The 17,242-nt window shown below is 54.7% G+C and overlaps 1 protein-coding gene across 2 annotated transcripts; it reads right to left on the reverse strand.

Moving 5' to 3' along the window:
• Nucleotides 1-1,310: 1,310 nt before the first annotated feature.
• Nucleotides 1,311-16,599, reverse strand: LOC103724232. 2 transcript variants are annotated; one of them, XM_008815427.4, is made up of 3 exons: nt 16,247-16,599; nt 16,103-16,145; nt 1,311-1,659 (listed from the first exon to the last, which is right to left on the reverse strand). In XM_008815427.4, exons 1-3 carry the CDS (start codon nt 16,505-16,507, stop codon nt 1,535-1,537), a joined length of 429 nt encoding a protein of 142 aa, XP_008813649.2. In that variant the 5' UTR covers nt 16,508-16,599; the 3' UTR covers nt 1,311-1,534. The 2 variants fall into 2 exon arrangements, with proteins under 2 accessions (XP_008813649.2, XP_038981324.1); XM_039125396.1 differs by having other exon boundaries at nt 16,262-16,594.
• Nucleotides 16,600-17,242: the final 643 nt, after the last annotated feature.

Genomic DNA, 17,242 nt, shown 5'->3' on the forward strand with positions numbered 1-17,242 from the left:
ACATTAATCAAGATTTGTCGTCTCAATGCATCATGCCTTGCATTATACTGGTACCAAACTGATATTTGGTATGGAAAGTGTATCGAAAGTATTGATGCGCCAAACTGACCCATACCGATATGATACCGGCTTAGGTACTGAAATTGTTATTACGAACTTTGACATCAATACAGAATTAGGAAGACCTACCTTATTGAATACATTATCTCATTCAAACGAGGAGCAACCATCTACCAACTAGAGTAGAGTCTAAAAGGAAAGCGAAAAAGTATAAGCTCTCACTAATATAAATTGTAGCAACTGAAAGGCCATGATAAACCTTTGAAATAATAATAACGGCAAGACTGACTACAAATAGGATAAATATGGATAAGTAAATCATAAGCATGAATACCTTCTCCTATCCATATGATACACTTATATGGATCCAACTTCAAGGATCCCATGCAATGTCTAGTCTGCTGGAACAAAAACTACTTCCATTTCTTGCAAAGAAATTCTCTATTTACACAACCTGAATATAAGACACATTCCTCACAGTGACTGCTTTGGTCAATCTATCTTTTGCTCATCAAAAACCATCTCAAATGACTTGGGTTATTATAGTTAACAATTAATGCAATCTCAAGCAGATAATTTAAAATTCATAGTTATATGAGTTACTATTACTGTTTAAAATTTGTACTTAATTACAATTTGTAGGAATAAATTAAAAAAATCACTACTAGTTAATTAATTACGTAACATGAATTAACAATAAACCGTGTTTAATTCAAATTTTATCTTACTTTTGCTTTTTCTTCTTCTTTTTAATGAAATTTCATCCTGCTTTTGCATGATTTGGCACATGCACAATTTCAAGATTCCGGCACCTGCAAATGTGCTGTCAAGTTACATACTACCAAACCCAAAGAACAGTGTCATCCTTTACATTACACATTCACTGCCTGCAGTGCCTATGGTTCTTAAATGCTATCTAAAGTGAACAAGGTCACAATTAGTGCAATGCAACCGCCCTTTGTTTTTATCTGTTATATATACAGTTGTTAGACATCAAATTTTGGAACAAAAGTAAAGAATGAATAGTTGAAGAGAATTTTGCGTTTCGGACTATGCAATGAGATAATGTTAGCTCATTATGCAATGAGATAATGTTAGCTCATTATGCAATTCAAAATAAGTTTTTGCCAAACACACATCATCAACAGGCTCCTAAACATTGTATAATAGCAATTAGTGTTCATAAGCATTCAACCCACCATTCCTTTCAATTTTATTGACTATCTCAACAGAAATTTGAACAGCAAAAATAACAAGATATCAGACTTGAAGGTGAATGATTACTATTGCATAAAGCATCCAAGCAAATATAAAGTGTGTCTAAACTATTTTAAGTAGCCCAAGATAAGACTAGACATGCCTCGTTGATGAAAAGACAATATCATGTGAAAGGCCACCAGGTAAAGCCCTACAAATTGACATTGAACAGCAAGAACAAAAAAAAATGGTCAAGGCACACCACAAAGCCTCAAAACTAAGCCAAGCTCTGTTTTACCACTTTGGAAGAGTTTCTTTTTTCCTTCTCAGACTCTGGAATATACTTCCACCCACGCTTGTTTACGCCGCTCATTTTCACAGGAGCATCAGCTGCTCGTATACCTGCAGGATACACTTCCATGTAAAGATACTCAAATACATGATTAATCAAAAAGGGATGTATATAGTCAGCTATAAATTGGGTGCATTAAAAAAAATCAAGATTCACAGACAAATTTAAGTGACTAAGAACAACAGGACCCAGTGCAGTCAATAGAAATCCAGGTTGAGCACCTGAGAGGTGAAGATTGCTGCTTAAACTTTGCAAATATTTTAAGGAGTTACTTGTGGCAACTGTGAGACAGTAGCAGCAAGCAAAGTTTGTTGCAAGTTTGCTCGTGTAAAGCTCATGTACATGGAGACATAATTATCATCATGCTGAGCACCCTGAAAAACCAGCGTAGTTTCGTAAATAATTACCAAGTATATTTGAACTCAAGGCTAAATCTCATTGCTGATTATGCTCATCTCTCATGCATGAAGTCGTTTTTACTGCTCCCACGAACTTTTGATTTCTACTGTAATTCATAAAATGAACAGGGCACCTTTCCTGCTCAATATTTGATTTCTGCTCAATAAATGGTACTAGAGGATATTCCTACATAATGCCTGCCCATTAAGAAAATTAGTGTCGCTACCTACGAACTTGGTTAAAATCTTGCACCATTAGAACACTCGCTAATCAGACTCATAATGAAATGTTCAGGATTTGCTATTCTCTGTTTTTGGCTGCTTTAAGTTGGCACCTTTAAAGCACATTAGGCTTCTCTTAATTTATAAAATGTTAGATCCAGTCCATTCATCATAGTGTTGACTACAGATATTATACAAATACTTGCCAATATGGTCAATTTCAATTGTGATTTTCATTAGCATTGCTCTGCAGACATCATTCTGCAGCCTTGCAATATTTTTATTTCTTTCTCAAAGGAAAAATTAACAACCTAAGATATCAAGATGATGCCAGAAGTGGCTGCTCTGAAATCATGTCCTAATTTTACACGGATTTTCTTTTCCCTATTCATCATAGGCCATTATTTATAGCAAGCTTGGTAAAATGAAGTTTATCAATCAAGGAGAAACAAGGACAAACCACAAGTTTCAGACATAAATGCAAACATATCTACCACAGTCAAATTATCTAACTATAATAAAGCATAACTTTTACATTCAAAGTCCAAAAATTCCAACAAATTTGTGAATTTCAGTGTTTATATCGGCAGATGGGAGTGTAATTGTATTATCCCCCTAGCTATAACAAAGTGTGCTTGGAGCTTTCCCAACCCTTCTCCTTCAAGAAAAAAGGTACAAGCAATGTATAATAATAGACTAAACTAAATTATGGTTACGAAATAAATCATTCATTAAACATTCCAATTTCGACGGCATCGGCATATATTTAGCATAACAACATGTCTGCACAAACACTAAGAAATCAATAAGCGCTGATATGGCTGCCCATAAGCCAGTATAGGCACTCAGGTGATCTCCCTTGCTAAATTTATACAATAGGAGTCTTAAGGTAAGAAGTGGCGCAAGCACCAAGGCAGAAGGCACATTGACAACCTTTGAAGTCAATCTTAATTCTCAAACAACAATGATAATGAGTCATTTGCCAATTTCCTTGTCAGATGCCTGTATCACGCACACAGATGACTCGCTCATGGCATTCTATGCTACAAGTATTTATAAACTGGATCAAACATGTACTTTCGTATAAATGTGCTTGACGAGTTAACAAAATAACAGAAAACACAATTTTTATAGAATTTGTAGCTGTTACGGGGGAACTTAGCCACCATGCCCCACGTGACCGGCACGCGCGCCCAGGAAGACTACGGCTGCCCCTTGATCCAGCAATCCGACCTCGGGTCGGATATCTTCGGCTCCGCAGCCCGACCCCGAGTCGGCTGCCCCTTGATCCAGCAATCCGACCTCGGGTCGGATATCTTCGGCTCCGCAGCCCGACCCCGAGTCGGCTGCCCCTTGATCCAGCAATCCGACCTCGGGTCGGATATCTTCGGCTCCGCAGCCCGACCCCGAGTCGGCTGCCCCTTGATCCAGCAATCCGACCCCGAGTCAGCAATCTCTCGACAACAACAGACTGTTCCTCTGAGGCACGCCGCGGCCCCCTGCTCCACTACTCCCTGCAACGGCCGTATCCGGCGCTGCCCCACGATCCCCTGTAACAGCCGTACAAAGCGGAGCTCCACTATGCCCTGCCATGGCTGTACCCAGCGCTGCCCCACGACGCCCTGTAACGGCCATGTCAGTGGCAGCCCCATCGTGCCACACAATGACGAATCCCCGGAAAAACCCCCAGCCTGATATATATGAAGCTGGGGGGGAAGGGGGAGGGTAAGAGATATCTTCCAGAGTATCATCTCACCTGCTACCTTCTCCTTCTCCTTCTCCTTCGATCTCCTCTGACTTGATCGTCGGAGGGCCCCCACTACCCCGGTGGTGGTGCGAGGCTTGCTTGCAGGTTTCACGGCGGAGGGCGGAGCGCAACCAAAGCAACTCAAAGGGAACCCCGTTCACACCGCTGTGCCAATCGTTCTCGGTTTGGACCACCAGCAACAGTTGGCGCTAGAGGAAGGGACGGATCTCAGAGCGATCGTAATGGCACGGCGAGGTGGTCGTGGAGCTTCCAATGCTTCGGGTCGCGGGGCCTCTCGCGCCTCCGGCCGGGAGGCCGTTGCATCTCCAACACACTCTCAGCAACACTCCACCACCCCACCGCCCATTCAGACGGTCGAAGCCGCCCAGTTCGACCAGCTAGCCCAGCAGGTTCGCGCCCTCGCGGAGGCGGTGCAGAATCTGCAGGGTGCGATGTCCCGGGCGCCGCAGCGGGCTCAGAAGCCACTGCTCCCTGAGCGCTCGCCTGTCCTCCTCAACCCGCGCTCCTTCCTCTCCCATGGGGAGGAGCGCCGGCGCGAGGAGGATTCTCGAGCACGGTCTATTCTGCCGGGACCTTCCCATCGGAGCTGCGCGGGGTACGAGAGGCGGGCCCGGGCGCGTTCTCAGACCCCCCAGTCCTCGAGGAACCCGCGCTCCAGTCGGTCCCCCACTCGCCGCTCCTTGTCTCCCACCCACCGGTCGCGCTCCCTGGACCGGCGGGTGGACGATCTCCACCGACAACTCCAGGTCCTGAAGGGCCATTCCAAAGATCCCTTCGCCGACTTAGAGATCTCCTCCCAGCCGGCGCTTGCCTCGAGGATCCTGCGGACCCCGAATCCCCCGGGGTTCAAAATGCCGGCGATCGAGCCCTATGACGGGGCGGCAGACCCGCGAGATCACGTCGAGAGTTTCAGGACCCTTATGCTCCTCCACGGAGCATCAGATCCCCTTCTCTGCAAGGCCTTCCCGGCAACCCTCCGTGGCCCGGCGAGGGCGTGGTTCGCCGGGCTGGAGGCTGACTCAATCCGGTCTTTCGACCAGTTCACTCGCCTCTTCATCACTCATTTCGCCGTCAGTAGCCGGCGGCGACTGGTCTCCGACTCCCTCTTTGACGTCCGGCAAAACGAGGGAGAAAGCCTGCGGGATTATCTTACCCGCTTCAACAGGGCTACGCTGGAGGTCCGGAACCTGAGTCAGGAGGTAGCTCTTTCAGCCCTGAAGCGTGGCTTCCGGAAGGGCAGGCTCACCTTCTCCCTGGACAAACGCCTGCCGCGGAGCTTCCCAGAGCTGTTGTCCCGGGCGAACCAGTATGCGGACGCCGAGGAGGCGGCCGCCCACCGGAGCAAGGAGGCTGCCGAGATCCCTCCAAAGCTTGGGAAGAAAAGGCGGAAAGAGGCACGCCAGAGGAGGAGCCCGACGCCCCAGCGTCGGCGCAGAAGCCCGTCGCCGGCGAAGAACCACAGCGCCCCACGCCCTCGTTCTCCGCCCCGACGTTTCAACCGGTACACCCCTCTCCTGACTCCCCGGGCCCAGATCCTTATGGAGATCAAGGGGCGGGAGGACCTCCCGGCCCCGAGACAGATACGAAGGATCCCTGGAAAGAGGCCCTCCCAGGCGTACTGTGAGTACCACCGAGACCACGGCCACGACACAGAGGACTGCTTCCAGCTTCGGGACGAGATCGAGGCTCTTATCCGTCGGGGGCGTCTCGGTCGATATGTGAGCGACCGACGTCCCCCCGCAGACCCGCGTCCGGCCGACCCGGCTCCTCCGGAGCCTCGGGAGCAGAATCGACCCGTTGCGGGCGTGATCCACACTATCACTGGGGGCTGCTCTCGGCCCGTGAGGAACGCAGGGGGCTCGACGGAAGCGTCAGGGACGGCCGTCGTAAAGAGGCAGAGGGTCGGCAATGTAATCACCTTTTCTGATGAGGATGTAAAGGGGGTTCAGACTCCCCACGATGACGCCATGGTGATCTCCCTCACTATGGCAAACTATGATGTAAGGCGTGTTCTTGTGGATAGTGGAAGCTCAGCTGATATTTTGTTTTACGAGGCCTTCCAAAAGATGAGCTTGTCCAGACAGTTGTTGCACAAAATGTCCACCCCCCTCGTAGGATTCACCGGTGACGCTGTCCCGGCGGAAGGTGTCGTTGAGCTGCCTGTGACTGCGGGCGTCGCACCCGCAGAAGCCACGGTGCGACTCGGGTTCTTGGTCGTCCGTGTTCCCTCGGCCTACAACGCTATCCTCGGGCGACCCGGGCTGAACGCCCTTCGCGCGGTGGTCTCCACGTACCACTTGCTCATGCGGTTCCCCACGGCGGTCGGGATCGGAGAGGTCCGAGGTGACCAACCGACCGCACGGCAATGTTTTCTAGCAACCCTCAAAGGGAAGAAGCCCGTGGAAGCCCTAAGCGTCGAGTCCCTTGATGCCAGAGACGAGGTGGCCTTGCGGCAGGGGGAGCCGGCCGAGGGTGTGGTCGAAGTCCCCCTCGAGGAAGGCCGCCCCGACCGGGTCGGCGCCAATCTCGATCCGGGAGCTCGGGCCCGGTTGGTGGAATTCCTCCGAGCCAATACCGATGTATTTGCCTGGTCGGCGGCCGATGTACCTGGGATCGACCCGGAGGTCATTTCTCACGCCCTCAACGTCGACCCGACCCACCGACCAATAAAGCAGAAGAAGAGACACTGTGCCCCGGATCGGATTCGGGTGGTCGACCAGGAGGTAGACAAGCTCTTGGAGGCAGGATTCATAAGGGAGGTAAGCTACCCCGAGTGGCTGGCAAATGTTGTACTTGTCCGGAAGGCGAGCGGGAAGTGGAGGATGTGCGTCGACTATACCGACCTGAACAAGGCGTGCCCTAAGGATAGCTTTCCGCTTCCACGAATAGACCAACTGGTCGACGCGACTTCCGGATATCAGCTGCTGTCTTTCATGGACGCCTTCTCCGGTTACAACCAGATAATGATGGCCCCACAGGACGAGGAGAAAACTGCCTTTATAACAGACCGGGGGCTGTACTGCTACAAGGTAATGCCCTTCGGTCTGAAGAATGCTGGCGCTACTTACCAGCGCCTCGTCAACAAAATCTTCAAAGAGCAAATCGGCCGGAACATGGAGGTGTACGTGGACGATATGCTGGTGAAGAGCCGCCATGCAGACCAGCACATCGCGGATTTGGAGGAGACTTTCACCACCTTGCGGAAGTTTCGCATGAAGCTGAACCCAGCGAAGTGCGCCTTCGGCGCTTCGGCCGGGAGGTTCCTCGGTTTCATTGTCAACCAGCGGGGTATCGAAGCCAACCCGGACAAAATCAAGGCCATCCAAGGTATGTCCCCTCCGACCAAAGTAAAGGAGGTTCAGGAGCTCGCTGGAAGGGTCGCCGCGCTTGGACGATTTGTGGCAAAATCGGCCGAACGCTGCCAACCATTCTTCAAGGTGTTAAAACGCCCGAAAGACTTCCTCTGGACGGCCGAATGTCAAGCAGCATTCGACCAGCTCAAGGAATACCTGGCGTCTCCTCCCCTACTGTCCAAGCCGCAAGAAGGGGAGATGCTCTACCTCTATCTGGCGGTCTCCCCAACCGCGGTCAGTGCGGTGCTGGTTCGGGAAGAGGCAAAGCTCCAGAAGCCCGTGTACTACATCAGCCGGGTCATACGGGATGCCGAGACGCGGTATACGAAGGCTGAGAAGATCGCCTTCGCGCTGCTGACCGCGACCAGGAGACTCCGCCCCTATTTCCAGGCCCATTCTGTCACCCTCTTAACTGATCAACCACTACGACAGATCCTCAGCAACCCCGGGAATGCGGGACGGCTGGTGAAGTGGGCAATAGAACTCGGTGAGTTCGACATCCGCTACCAGCCTCGACCCGCCATCAAGGCCCAGGTGCTCGCGGATTTCCTCGCTGAGTGCACGGTGCAGGAGGCGGAACCTAGACCGCCGGAAACGCCCAGCCTCGACCTCCCGACCTGGACGCTTCACATCGATGGGTCGTCGAACCCCGAGGGTGGAGGAGCCGGGCTGGTCCTTACCAGTCCTGATGGAGTGATAGCCGAGTATGCCTTGAGATTTGGATTTCCAGTGACCAACAACGAGGCGGAGTACGAGGCCCTAGTCACGGGACTCAAACTCACCAGGGAGCTCGGCATCCGGCGTTTGAAGGTCTTCACCGACTCCCAGCTGGTGGTCGGGTAGGTCCGTGGGGAGTTCGAGGCCCGGAGCCCGACCATGCAGAACTACGTCCGGAAGGTGCAAGCACTCATTCCCGATCTCGGCAGTGTCGACATCCAGCAGGTCCCCAGAAGCGAAAATGCTAGGGCCGACAGGTTGTCCCGCTTGGTGAGCGCAGAGGCGCACAACTTGTCGAGGGCAATCTACCTGGAGACCCTGGAGGCCCCGAGCATCGGCGAGGCTGGAGCGGTGATGGCGATTGATCCGGAGCCGTCTTGGATGGACCCGCTCGTCGCCTACCTCGCCGAAGGGATCCTCCCTGAAGACGAAGATCAAGCTCGGCGACTTGTCAAGAAGTCCGCCCACTACGTACTCTATGAAGGGAGGCTGTATCGGGCCTCGTTTACCGCCCCCCTCTTAAGGTGCCTCCGCCCCTCGGAGGCGGCCTACGTCCTCGGCGAAGTCCACGAGGGCGTTTGCGGATCGCACTTGGGGGCTAGGTCCTTGGCGCACAAGATCATGAGGCAAGGCTATTATTGGCCTACCTTGTTGGAGGACTCAAAGGATCATGTACGGAAATGCGACGCCTGCCAGCGCCACGCTAACGTCCAGAGAGTCCCTTCTGTCCCCTTGGCACCAATCACCGCACTCTGGCCCTTCGCACAGTGGGGAATGGATATCCTCGGACCATTCCCCGTCGCTTCAGCCCAGCGGAAATTCTTGATTGTTGCAATCGACCACTTCACCAAGTGGGTGGAGGCAGAGCCGCTGGCCACTATCACGGAGGCGCAAGTCCGGAAGTTCGTGAAGAAAAACATCATTGTCCGATTTGGGGTACCCCGAGTCCTCATCTCGGATAATGGTCGACAGTTCGACAACAAGCATTTCCGTGATTTCTGCGAGGAGTTCGGGATCGAGCATCGGTTCACATCTGTGTCGCATCCCCAAACCAACGGTGAGGCCGAGGTCACAAATCGGACAATCCTCCAAGGAATTAAGGCGCGAATCGGTCGGACGGGGCAAGCTTGGGTCGAAGAAATCGAGAATGTCCTTTGGGCGTATCGGACCACGCATCGGACCCCTACCGGGGAGACACCTTTCAGCCTAACCTATGGCACGGAAGCGGTTGTTCCCGTGGAGCTCGGACTCCCCTCGCCCCGGGTGGCCGCGCACCGACCCGAGGCCAATTCGGAGCAACTCCGAGGGAACCTGGACCTCTTGGAAGAAGCAAGAGAAATGGCGCAGGTTCGGATGGCGATGTATCAGCGGAGGGTGGCCCGATATTATAACTCCAAGGTCCGACCGAAACTTTTCAGAATCGGAGATCTGGTGCTAAGGCGAGCCAAAGCATCTCAACCCGCGGAAGGTGGGAAGCTGGCGCCAAATTGGGAAGGCCCGTATAGGGTTCGCTGGGTAAACCGACCTGGCTCCTACCAGTTGAAGGCCCTAGATGGTCGAGAAATTCCGAGGAGCTGGAATTCCGCTAACCTGCGGGCGTATTACCAGTAGAACGACAAAGCCAGGAAGACAGTTCGAAAAATGTACAATTCTTTTCATTTCAATAATTCCTGGTTACAACGGTGTGTTCGTGTGATTACAAAGAATTCCCAGAGGGGAATTGGGGAGTAAAGAAAACAAGGAAGAGGTGGAGACTCCGTGGAGCTGAAGATCTGGGATCCCGAACCCTCCATCCGAAGCAGCTGCAATCCCACCGGGCGTGGGTGCTTCTCCCCGGAGGCGCCATCGACGCCTCACGAAAAAGATGAGGAGCCGCCGCAGAAGAAGTTCCCGCTGCCTCCAGAGGAACGCCACCTCCAAGGGATATTCCGGTCCTCCCTAGGAGAAGGGGAGGGAAGGAATACAAGGGAGAAGAGCGCGAGGAGGCGCGATCCCGGATGAAGCGTCTGGCGCAGAGCTCAATCGGGAGGCGGGGCTGAAAGGAGGGGGGATGTGATCCCGGATGAAACGCCTAGAGCGGAGTTCCGCCGGGGAGAACCTCCTTGTTGATCCCAGATGAAACGGCTAGTTGGCGGAAGTCGCGAGGGGCGCGCCTCCCGTTCCTCCGGCAGGGGTTTCCCAGCCACACGCCGGAGAGGAGGTCCACGATCCATGGCAACCTGAATAGCTCCGGCTTGGGAGGCTCCACCGCACCTGCACTTATATTTATAGCCAAACTGTGGCCCCCCGGTCGTTCCGATGCGGGTGGCTCCAATAAAGGCGGGCGCACCGAATCCGGAGCCGTTCCAGCTCTCGAGGCGTATCCTCCCACGATCTCCTAAGCGTCGTTCTCCTTAATTGCATTCTTCATGCAGGACACTCCGGGCGGTGTGTATCCCACGGCCCACGTATCTCCGCTCGCGCCCAGGCCGCATCCGCCTCGAAGAGCGCGCGTATCGCGGCCGCTTAACTGACACTCCTTGCAAGCAGCAACTGGCGATCCGATTTCTCAGGTAACGCCTCAATTAGCATTTAATACCCTTCTGGTGTTCCCCAGGCGACGCTTGGAGAATAGGAGAAACACGATCGTAGCTGGCCACGGAGAAATCCCGTCGAGCGGCAAGCGACAGGCGCGTGGCCAACGAGCGGAATTTTCCGAGGCTCGGCCCTCGGATGCCAGGCTAACCCGATGATCATCCCGGGAGCAGACTAGCCTGAAGCCCCGACCGGTCACCTCGGCTTGCGCCAGCCTTGGCCGACCAACGAGCGGAATTTCCCGAGGCTCAGCCCTCGGATGCCAGGCTAACCCGATGATCATCCCGGGAGCAGACTAGCCTGAAGCCCCGACCGGTCGCCTCGGCTTGCGCCAGCCTTGGCCGACCAACGAGCGGAATTTCCCGAGGCTCAGCCCTCGGATGCCAGGCTAACCCGATGATCATCCCGGGAGCAGACTAGCCTGAAGCCCCGACCGGTCGCCTCGGCTTGCGCCAGTCTTGGCCGACCAACGAGCGGAATTTCCCGAGGCTCGGCCCTCGGATGCCAGGCTAACCCGATGATCATCCCGGGAGCAGACTAGCCTGAAGTCCCGACCGGTCGCCTCGGCTTGCGCCAGCCTTGGCCGACCAACGAGCGGAATTTCCCGAGGCTCGGCCCTCGGATGCCAGGCTAACCCGATGATCATCCCGGGAGCAGACTAGCCTGAAGCCCCGACCGGTCGCCTCGGCTTGCGCCAGCCTTGGCCGACCAACGAGCGGAATTTTCCGAGGCTCGGCCCTCGGATGCCAGGCTAACCCGATGATCATCCCGGGAGCAGACTAGCCTGAAGCCCCGACCGGTCGCCTCGGCTTGCGCCAGCCTTGGCCGACCAATGAGCGGAATTCCCCGAGGCTCGGCCCTCGGATGCCAGGCTAACCCGATGACCATTCCGGGGGCAGACTAGCCTGAAGCCCCGACCGGTCGCCTCGGCTTGCGCCAGCCTTGGCCGACCAACGAGCGGAATTTCCTGAGGCCTAACCCTCGGATGCCTGGCCTAGCGCCGGAAGAATTTCCTGAGGCCTAACCCTCGAATGCCTGGCCTAGTGCCGGAAGAATTTTCTGAGGCCTAATCCTCGGATGCCTGGCCTAGCACCGGATGAATTTCCTGAGGCCTAACCCTCGGATGCCTGGCCTAGCGCTGGAAGAATTTCCTGAGGCCTAACCCTCGGATGCCTGGCCTAGCGCCGGAAGAATTTCCTGAGGCCTAACCCTCGGATGCCTGGCCTAGCGCCGGAAGAATTTCCTGAGGCCTAATCCTCGGATGCCTGGCCTAGCGCCGGATGAATTTCCTGAGGCCTAACCCTCGGATGCCTGGCCTAGCGCCGGAAGAATTTCCTGAGGCCTAACCCTCGGATGCCTGGCCTAGCGCCGGAAGAATTTCCTGAGGCCTAACCCTCGGATGCCTGGCCTAGCGCCGGATGAATTTCCTGAGGCCTAACCCTCGGATGCCTGGCCTAGCGCCGGAAGAATTTCCTGAGGCCTAACCCTCGGATGCCTGGCCTAGCGCCGGATGAATTTCCTGAGGCCTAACCCTCGGATGCCTGGCCTAGCGCCGGAAGAATTTCCTGAGGCCTAACCCTCGGATGCCTGGCCTAGCGCCGGATGAATTTCCTGAGGCCTAACCCTCGGATGCCTGGCCTAGCGCCGGAGGAACTTCAAGAGTCAGGAGTCGGCGAGGCGCTACCGAGAGTTAAAAAGAGGAAGGATGAAAGTGAAATGAGGAAACACTCTGTTTGCATTAACTTTCGTTGCACCAGGGCCGAGACCCATACAACATGGCAAAACGCCAACATACAAAGAAAAGAACAAAGAAAAATACAGAGGGTCAGCTTGGAGGAACCCCTGGGTCGGGAACGGCGAGCACACCCGCAAGGGGTAGGGAGACAGTTGGAGAATCAGCAGGCAATGGCATCGAAGGGGAGTCGAGGAGGAAGACCCCACTCAGGTCAATTTCGGGGTATCTAGCGGACACCCTCGCCAGGCCTTCATCGAAGCCTAAGACAAAGGAGTCGGACCCCGCGTCCGACATGTCACGGATGAACTCGGCGGACTGACGATAGGCCTGTACCGCCTGACGCCCGATTTCCGCGCTCTTCTCGGCCAGCGCCGCCTCCGCTCGCTCCGTAATCTGAGCTTTCGCCTCCATGACCTTCGCCACAATCCGGTCGTCCGCCTCGGAGGAGACCCTCAGCAGATCGGCCCGAGCCTCCATGTGCTTCGCCTCGGCAGCAACGCGAGCAGCCTCAGCCTCCTCCAGGCGCGAATGAAGCTCCTGGTTGCTCGCGCGGGACTCCTCCAAGGCCGATTCCAATTCGGCCAGCTTGGCTTCAAGAGATCGGGCTCGGTTGCGGGCGTTGTCGGCTGACTGCTGGGCCTTCTCCCACCTCTCCCGGAAGTCGGCAGCCTTCCGGGACTGCTCTTCGGCCCGCTCCTCCGCCTTCCTGATCTCGCCTTCGAGACCCGAGGCAATCTTGAGTTGCTCCTGGGTCTCCAACAGTTGCCTCTCGAGGGCGGCGAAGCCGAGTACCCGCTCTTCGGCCACCTGGAGCCTCGTCTCGAGGTCCCTGGTCGTCCTCCCCGCCGCAGCCTGGCCTCCCTCCTCTACAGCTTTCAGTCGGTTCTCGGCCCTCGCCAGAAGCCTCGCCTGTTCCTCGTGGCTCTCCTCCAGACGGATCATGTACTGGGCGAGCTAAGAGATAGGAAAAATGAGGGCGTCAGGCGGGGATCAATAGAGCCTATAAATGACGAAAGCGGCCAGAAGAACACTCACCGACATGAGACAGACGCAGCTGGCAGCTCCGACGTCAGGGATCCCCATCTGCCGGACCCGCCTACGGTCACTCTCCAGCAGCACCGTCTCGATGAGGTTTCGGGCGCCGGCGAAAGTGAAGGCTGACCCCGACTTCGCCCCGGAGCCGGACGGTGGTTCTGCGGCCTTACCCTTACCCATTGCTTGGGGGAGAGTCATGCTGACCGTGCTCGGGGCGGGGGCCGCTCCAGAAATCGACAGGGTCCCGCTCGGCCGGGGCCTCGGCGCGCTCCTTCTCGTATCATCCGAAGCCGACCGAGTCGAAGGCCGGGCTGGGGACCGATCGCGTCCGACCCGGCCGTCTCGGGCGCGCCCGGGTGACGCCTCCGGAAAAGCGGTAGTCTCATCACCGGAGGGCTGATACGGCGTCAACTGTCGGTCCGAGCCCGCGGCGTCCCCCTGATCGGTGGGTCCGGACCCGTCTGTCGGCGTCGGAGTCGCCTGCTGGCGGGACTTCTTCGCCGGTGGGACCCCGCTCGGAGGAGTCCGTTTCTTCCTCCGGACCGCTTTCAGTAGGGACGCCCTACTGACAGCCATCGCCTTGTCCGACCGCATGACATCGTCGATTTCTGCAAAAAGGACGAGATGGTCGGAGACTGAGAAACTGATGGAAAGAAGAAACGAAAGAGGAGAAAAGAGCTAAAAAAGAAGTGGTGGCGGGCTCACGGTCGGCGGGGACCGAGCTCAGACCGACGTTCACCAAGGCATTCTCGGAAATAAGGCGGGCCACCGAGGGAAGCCGGCCCTCGGCAACCAGCCCCCTCAAGACGGCAACGCCATCGGACTCCTCCCTCGACAACCTCGATAAGCCGATCGGGGCCTTCATCGGCGTCTCCCAGGTTGTCCCGATTCCCCAAGAGGGATCTACGTCAATGAAAAAGAAACGCTCCTTCCAGCCGTGAATGGAGGAAGGAGCATCCTTGACGAGGCCGCACCCTCGCCGCACCGCGAAGCACCACCACCCTCTGTCCCGGGAGTGGCCGTTCAGGCCGTAGCATTCCCAAAAGACATTCAGGGTGGCGGGAACCTCATGCATGCGGCAGAGAACCTGGAAGGCCGTCAGGGTGCGCCATGAGTTCGGCACCAGTTGCGTCGGCGCCACTCTTAAACCCCGAAGCACCTGCACGACTAAGTCCGAGGGGGGAAAGCGGAACCCAGCCCGAAGGATGTCCTCATTGATGGCGACCTTCCCTGGAGGAGGATGGGACATCCTCTCCTCAGGCCCCGGGAGCGTAATGTTGCAGGCTTCGGGAAGGTGGTACCGGGCCACGAACCTATCTAGGTCTTCAGGGACCAGCTCCGACTGAATGCGGTCCGCCCTTACTTCGTCCATCCCTAATGGCCAGTGAACCTACGGTCAGGACGGGGTCAAGAGGGGGGAAGGCACCGGAACGACTGGAGTACACTAACACGAAAGGAGAAAATACGGAGAGCCCTAAATTGAAGAGTGGGGCAACTCACCGGAAAGGAAGGAAGAACGGCTCCGAGAGCGTCAAAGGAGGAGCGAACGAACAGTTCGGCGGCAACGGCAGCGGCACAAGGGAGAAACTTGAAGATGCCTGTGAAGAGAAAGGCGGACGGGGGTGGGCCCCCGGTTAAATAGGCGGAAAGGCGGGTGACACCTCGATGACGCCAGAGGACGCCTGGCTGCCGAAAGTTTGTTCGCGCCCCAAAGGCGAATCGACGCCATTAAGGAAGGATGTCCGCCGAAATCCGCAGACCGCCAGATCAGCGACAACTGCCATACGCCATAAAGAAGGCTGGAAGCTCGGAGCGCGCGCGCCTTTCCGAGGGATGGCGGCAATCTCGAAGCATCACTCCCTTCACCCGTTCCCCTCCTGGTTCCAGGCTCGGGAGTGGGGGGCTACTGTTACGGGGGAACTTAGCCACCATGCCCCCCGTGACCGGCACGCGCGCCCAGGAAGACTACGGCTGCCCCTTGATCCAGCAATCCGACCCCGAGTCGGCAATCTCTCGACAACAACAGACTGTTCCTCTGAGGCACGCCGCGGCCCCCTGCTCCACTACTCCCTGCAACGGCCGTATCCGGCGCTGCCCCACGATCCCCTGTAACAGCCGTACAAAACGGAGCTCCACTATGCCCTGCCATGGCTGTACCCAGCGCTGCCCCACGACGCCCTGTAACGGCCATGTCAGTGGCAGCCCCATCGTGCCACACAATGACGAATCCCCGGAAAAACCCCCAGCCTGATATATATGAGGCTGGGGGGGAAGGGGGAGGGTAAGAGATATCTTCCAGAGTATCATCTCACCTGCTACCTTCTCCTTCTCCTTCTCCTTCGATCTCCTCTGACTTGATCGTCGGAGGGCCCCCACTACCCCGGTGGTGGGTGCGAGGCTTGCTTGCAGGTTTCACGGCGGAGGGCGGAGCGCAACCAAAGCAACTCAAAGGGAACCCCGTTCACACCGCTGTGCCAATCGTTCTCGGTTTGGACCACCAGCAACAGTAGCAATAAAAGATTACTGACGGCTGAGTATGTTGGAAATGTCGAGAAGTCATCAATACAGATCACTCTTATTTTAAAACAAAAATCGCAGAAAAATCGCATTCTTTGTAAAATTTCCCCTTCCTGTAACAAAATGGCAAGGACAAGGACACGGAGAAAAAAAAAAGAATTCTTTTTGACTCACCGGCCTTGTATCTAATCCCCCATGCCTTGCCGTGCCGCCCATCCTGCAACGTAATAACATCAAACAAGATGAAGACGGTGGGAGATTTGAGAAGGAAATGGTGGTGGAAGGGAGAAAGGGGGATTTGGGAGGGCTAGAAGAGACCTTGTAGAGATTGACCTTGGTGAGCTCGTAGGAGACGTCTTGCCAGTGGGTCTTAGCCACCTTGTAGCCGAGCCCCCAGCTGGGGAGGAACTGTATCACGTCGAACAGGTTCTTCTTCTTCCTCCGTTTCGGCTTCGACTCCCCGGCGGCGGAGGAGCTCGGAGCCGGAGGAGAGACGGAAGTGCTTAGGCTTCTGAGGAGAACGAAGGACTGGCGGAAGAATCCGGTGATCGCTCTGTCCGTCACCGCCCTATTCATCATCCCCGCCGCCGCCGCCGCCGCCGCCAGGGCTGTAGAGAGAGAGTAGCGGCTCGGCCTTCACACCTAAAGGAGCAATGGGGACACACAGGAGTTTATTGGGTTCGGTTCTGAATATTGAGTTAGATTCGGATCCTGAGAAATCGGACCCAACATCTTATCGGGTTCGGATTTGGATAAGAACTAGAGAAATCCAAAATCCAATCCAGTCATATAGCGTGCATGCGTCCATGTCCATCTATGCGTGCATGCACGTGTGTATTTGGTTTGATCTATCGATCTTATCATCATAGTCCATATACCCAAGTTTGCTAGATATCACCAACAACATAACTTGTGACAGGTTTTTCAAAAATAAGAACAACACCAAATACATTCTAAATTACCTATTTAATAAATAAGTCTTTTATTCTTCTATTTCAAGTTTATTGATTAATTTAGTAGATAGATTGGTTGAGATTAATGGTACATTCGAATACCTTGTGTATCATTTGAGAAAAAGCCAGCTCAATCCAATTTTTGCTAGCCTTAGTTACAAAAATTGGCCTCGGCCATGGATTTTGATGAAAAACGAGAATTTTAATTCTATTTTTCAGATTTTAAATTTTTTATCTTAATTTGACCTATCTAACCTAATACGTTGGGGTTTACGGGTCGACTACGGGCTAGTTAACTCCAACTTGCTAGCAAGTCGAGCATGGTTTAGGTCATAGAGGGAGGCTGGATTAAATAATATAT

The sequence above is a fragment of the Phoenix dactylifera genome, chromosome 1 (assembly GCF_009389715.1).
Source record: "Phoenix dactylifera cultivar Barhee BC4 chromosome 1, palm_55x_up_171113_PBpolish2nd_filt_p, whole genome shotgun sequence".
Taxonomy (NCBI): Eukaryota; Viridiplantae; Streptophyta; class Magnoliopsida; order Arecales; family Arecaceae; genus Phoenix; species Phoenix dactylifera.